General features: G+C 36.7%; 1 protein-coding gene across 1 annotated transcript; it reads right to left on the reverse strand.

The window, feature by feature from the left end:
- Nucleotides 1–336: 336 nt before the first annotated feature.
- Nucleotides 337–4804, reverse strand: BRS3 (bombesin receptor subtype 3; the record flags this gene model as incomplete). The annotated part of the gene is made up of 3 exons (XM_082771181.1): nt 337–744; nt 1361–1712; nt 4374–4804. The coding sequence occupies 3 exons, from the start codon at nt 4802–4804 to the stop codon at nt 337–339; spliced, it is 1191 nt and encodes a 396-aa protein (XP_082627307.1).
- Nucleotides 4805–5839: the final 1035 nt, after the last annotated feature.

The raw sequence follows: 5839 nt of genomic DNA on the forward strand, positions 1-5839 counted from the left end.
CCCAGTCTCAAGTCACCAAGAATGAAACAATCCCCACAGCCAATTCTCACAGCAACTTTGCTGGCTCCAGTCCTGCTCAACACAAGGATCTCCACTAATGGCACGTGTTGATGCTTGGGCAAATGAACAACTCCTTTGAGCCTATGCTGAAAATTTCAGCTGCTTTATCTTCGTCTGCCGCACACTTTGATTTCTTTGTTGTATGCTTTAAAAAATGAGGAACTCCTCGTGAAAATCCTTTCAGAGGCAGGGCAGCGCATGGCATCTCTCCATGATGCAGACGGTAGTGACTCAGCTGCTATTGGTCAGTTTCTGTCATTCTTCATCACAGATGGACTAAACACTTTCCTCTTCTTTTGTGATACTGTAATCTGTTAGCAGTGTAACACTGATTTCTGAGCCATGTGTGCTGCCTGTGATTGACAGGGCTCTGGTTGGTGAATTACTTTGGGTAGCACTGGGAGGCTTTGTACGAAGTTTTGCCTTGCAGCATGAGACTTGCTTTTTAAAATGTTGCCGGAAACTTTTACTCAGCCAATAAAGAGCAAAAGGATTGACACAAGAATTGCTGAAGGCCAATGCACGGGAAAAAATAGTAGCTATCAGATGAAAAGTGGAAGCATCTACAGAAGAATGGTATGTAAAGGAGCGGTATAGGTAGAGGATGTGGTTAGGCAACCAGCAAAAGGCAAACAAAGCAACAAGTACCAGAACTGTTTTTGCAACTCTCTTGCGGGATTCAATCTACAAGAAAATAATGCATACCTGGTATTAATAGCAATTAGTAACACTTTCATGTACTTGGTGCTGATTTTCAAAGGAGTCTAAAAGTCTAAATGCATTAGTGACAAAAAAAAAAAATTAAATTAAAATAAAACATAAAATGGCAAAGAAAAAAAATAAATAAATCAAATAAATCAAACTCTTTTTGTTTAACAAAGTATTTCCAATGAAAAGCACATTCCCCTTCTATTATAAATCACTTAGGAATCTCAGCTAGATTAGGATTTATAAGTAAGTACAAGTCAGCTAACATGGATGAGGTCTTACTGTTTAGAATTCAACTTCATAACTCCTGAGTTTCATAGGGCCATAATAAAGCAAAGCAAACTTTTAGGGAAAAAAAAAAAAGTTTCTCTTTAGGAAAGCATGTACACTCACAATTAAGTTGATGAGACATAAGTATATGCGTAAGTGTACAGCTGCATTTGGATTGCTAATGTGCCCTGAGTTGAAGGAGAATTTTATTCATCTGTTTGTGCATATTATTAGGAGACGGTTTTGCACTCAAGAATGAAGACTTGAATCAGCTTGATAGATTATGGAAAATTGGACACTTTAGTCCTTGATCGTAACTTACCTGCTTACGGGCATGACCGTGTTCTTCTGCTGGCATGTTGAATGTACTTTTATACAAAGTTCTGGCAATGAGAAAATAATAGACAGAAATGACAGCTAATGGCACAATGTAGAACACTAAGAAGCAAACCAGGGAGTGAGCTTCCTGCAGTATCTTCTCAGATACAGGATAAGGGGCACATGCCTCAAAAGTTACATTTTTCTCAGGATTGCTGAAAGAATACAGATCTGAAAAAACGGCCTCCGGAATAGCAAGTATCATGGAGACAATCCAGACAGAGCCAGCTTTACAGCAGGTCTTCAGGAGTGCATCTGAGGTCTGCAGTTCCAAGGGCTTAACAATAGCTCTGTACCTAAAAGCAACCAACACCACTGTCAGAGTAAATACAGTAGTAGTGCAAGCACTGATTATGTAAACTTTCTGAGGATAAAGCCATCCCTATTTGCACTAAACTAAATTTTGAAGAATCTTCTTGTAAATGAAACATAAACTAGTTCATTATAATTAACATGAAAATGCAAAAGTTAATTTCAAGCATGTATCGTTTTAATGAATTGGCTGGCCTGACTTGTGCTTGAAGCCTTCCTTAAAGCTTAAAGGCACTTTCTACTGTTTGGATTAGAATCAATAAACTCTCCTGGTTTTGTGGAGGTGCACAGAAAGATAAATGAGAGAGTTAGTTGCAAAACTGGTAAAGGTATGAAGTAAAGGTATGAATTAAGTTAACAGGCTTATAAACACTTGAAACAATCTATGTGCACTCTTACTTTCCTCCTTGTTCCTAAGATCCTAGCTGAGTGCAGTGATCTTACTCCAACTAATGCTCAGGTGCTCATTCACATTCATAAAGTATGAGCTAACACTGCTGTTGATTCATGGCTGTGATTCTGCTGCATCCGGACTGAGTGAAACATATGAGAAAATCTGGGCAAATCTATGGATGAGTCAAAATCTCTGAGGAATGGGGACATGGAAAAGGAAGCAGCTCCCACAAAGGTGGGTAAGACACACAAATCAACATACCCTGCTCTCAAAACACCAAGGACACTTAACAATGTGAAGAGGTCTTTCCAGGGGCACACAAGACTGGTATGAAAGGAAACATAGTGAAAAAGGATCCAGAGAAGAAGACAGTTTAGGTGTAATATTTTGCACAAGCTGAGGATCTGCTCTTCTCTTTCTCCTCTAGTCAAGTTTAATCTGAAAACTGAAGTCTGGATTGTTGTTTATCAAATAAACATAATTTTTATTGACCTCAAGCTCTTCTAGTGTACTGGAACATGATTGTGCACATGACTTATGTTCTGAACTGTCTGAGTAAGTTTGCTATATAGTTATCCTGTGAAAACATGTTATGGAGTATTTATATAACAGCTACTATGAAGAATCAAATACAGAAACAAGTGTCTCAATGATGGATGCTGAATTGACTTAATGCAGTACCACTGTCTTGAAATTGTGATAAATATTTCAATGAAAATATTATCTTAATATTCAGCATTAGTAACAAATAAAATGCAAAATGTTAGGAATTATTAGGAAAGCAAAGGATTGAAAAGAGAGATTGTGCAATTATCTATCTCTGGTTAAAGCAACTCATGAATACCATGTGCTGCTCTGCTCGCATCTCAAAAAAACATACTAAGGATGGAATATAACATGAGCAGCCCGGAGAGGATGGATAGGGATTATTAAGTCTTCCAGCACAAGATCCAGAGCCATCAAATGAAGCCATTTCAAAACAAAACAAAACAAAAATCAAAACACCAACAAAAAAAGAAAGAAAGAAGCAGTGAAATTCATTGCTAACCAAGTTCAAGAAGAGACTGGACAAGGATCTAAAAGAAAAATGCACTGAAATTATTAAGTAGACAGAAACCACATCTGCTCAGGAGATCGTATCAAGGCTTAAGTGTAGTGTTGTAACATCACTGTGTTCTTACCCTACCTGTGTGTCTTTTCTTGTCTTTGTATTACCACTAGTGGAGTCTGGGTATCAGCCTGCATGCACCCCTTGACCTGACAAAGTATGTCTCGTTTTATGTTGGCCAAATTTTTTTAGGTTACAGTAACAGTAGCATTACTTGGGATTTAAAGTCTGGACACATGCTAATACGTACAATCTACAACTGCTGATATCCAAGATGAAAATCTTTTTCTTTATTAGTACTAAAACTAATTTTGTCTTTTTCTGCTCCTTGCCATGCTCACGCTGATTGGTCTGGAATCTCATTGTAGTATTGTTCATTCAGAAAGGAGGTGCATTGAAAAATGGTTATTCAGCAGTTCCTTATGAAAAGAGTCAGATGGGAGCACTGATCCCTTTCAACAATGCTTCATTTGTAACCTGAGTTTAATTTCAGGACCTCTGGGTTAAGATATATGTGGAAAAAATATAAGAACTGTAAACTCAAAGCAGAGAAAGTATTCCAGTTGTGCCACATTATCTCACACTAAGCACTTACTAACATGAAAACTACCATAAGTATTGCAGTAACCATCAAGTCATGAGAGTCATGAAAGTAGTTTGTCCCAAAGTCTGTTCTGAGTTTACTTTTGGCTCTTCATCCCACATGCCACTTGTTTTAGTTCTAAGATTTTAGAGCCTCACTGAGTGCACAGGAGTAAGACAAAAGATTTCCACTCAGTCATTTTTCACAGTTTTATTTTTCATCTTCATTGACTACTTTAGTGCACCACTAGATAGCACCAATATACTGTCTTTTCCCTGCCTTAAGCAATTTACCTTTTCTGTGCAATGGAGAAAAAAAAACGTACTGTACTTCAAACTAATAAAAGGTCAGAAGACTTAAAGAGTCTCACTTCACTCTATTAAAAAGAACTGTTCCAATTTTTCTAACACACATTTTAAAAATAAATGGGAGATATATTTTTTTTTCAGTTCATTAAAATGTGCCATTTACTGTTGTGAAAATTATCATTTATGCTCTTTTATTCATTTCTAATTTCACACCTGAGGTATTTCCTGGCAAACCAGTTGCATCAGACCCACCTGTCAGCACTGAGAACAGTCAGTGTGAACACTGATACTCCAACTGAGGTTAACTGGATGAAAGACAGCAGCTTGCACCCAATTCTTCCGAAGAGCCAGGTATCCACAATGTAACGTGTTGCATCTACAGGCACACAAGTTAATAAAAGCAGTAGGTCTCCAAATGCCAGGCTGGTGATGAAGATGTTTGGAACCGTCTGCATTGATTTAATCTTGAAAAAGACTTTGATGAGTATAGCATTTCCAAGGAGACCCACTGAAATGATCACAGCATATGTAACATAAATTGTGCACAGTATTTCTAATCCTGGAAAGGAGTCTTCAGTCCATTTTTCATTTGTGGTTTCATTATCAATGATTGATTTCAGTTCTGTACCATTTGTAGATGCACACAAAGTCTGATTAGATAAATGCAAGTATACTTGAGACATTTCTTTAACTGTTTCTTCTCCCCAGGCTGGACTTAAATTGATCCAAAAAATAAAAAAATAATTATAAAGTTTAATAATTAGCTTGCAGCATATCAGCAAGGTCAAGAGAGAGGTACAGATTAGTGTCTGAAGTTAAGATTCCCGTTGCACATTGACTACTTTCATCCCCTTCTGGGTCTCAAAGCATGCCTAGGATAAATGCACACAGATCTTGTTCTGAACTGTGTAGGAGGTGGAGAATTTTTTTATTGGCTTTTCAGCTAGTGGAGCAGAGAGGGAGGAGGAAAAAGAGAAAAGGAGTTTCCTTAAAGACAGTAGCAGAAATGGTGTTTTTTTTTTTCTTTTTTCTTTTTTTTTTTTTTTCTTGGAGGTATCTGGCAAATAACTATTGTATTATATTTACTGTGCTATTACAGTTCATGTAGTACCTATCAAATGTTTGTTAATATTTTTTTCAAAATACTCTAAAAAGGAAATAAAATTAAAACCTGAAATAGTTTTATAAAACAAACAGGTAAGCATAGAATGTATTAATTTAACATAAAACTGTAAAGTATAACCTAATGACAGACAAAAATTCTCAAAATATAGATAGTATTCATTTAAAAAAAAAAAAAAAAAAAAGCCTTAGAGACAGCCTGTACTCATCTACATTCTAATTAGTATTTCCATAAATGAAATGCAGTGATGTTCCTGAAGGCAACATAAGATAGAAATTTATGGCTGTAACGCTGCTAACACTTACATTAACTTACATTAAAATTTGGGTCTCTCCTTTGAAATGGTCCCGTTGACAACAAAGAAGTTTGCTGAAGTTTGGACAGGCTTACAGACAGTTGCAGTACAGAAGCCCACTATTTTGCAATAGTCCGTGTATTTATAGGCTTTGAATGGTACAACTGATGATTCAAGTCTTTTGAGAGAAAAAAAACAACTTTTCATGATGCTGTCTCAATCACATGTGTTAGTACTACGGGCTTTCTTATCTTTAGATCAGTCAACAGTCCGATATGAAACTGTACTCTGTGATGAACC

Source organism: Aythya marila (genome assembly GCF_965140915.1).
Source record: "Aythya marila genome assembly, chromosome: 13".
NCBI lineage: Eukaryota > Metazoa > Chordata > Aves > Anseriformes > Anatidae > Aythya > Aythya marila.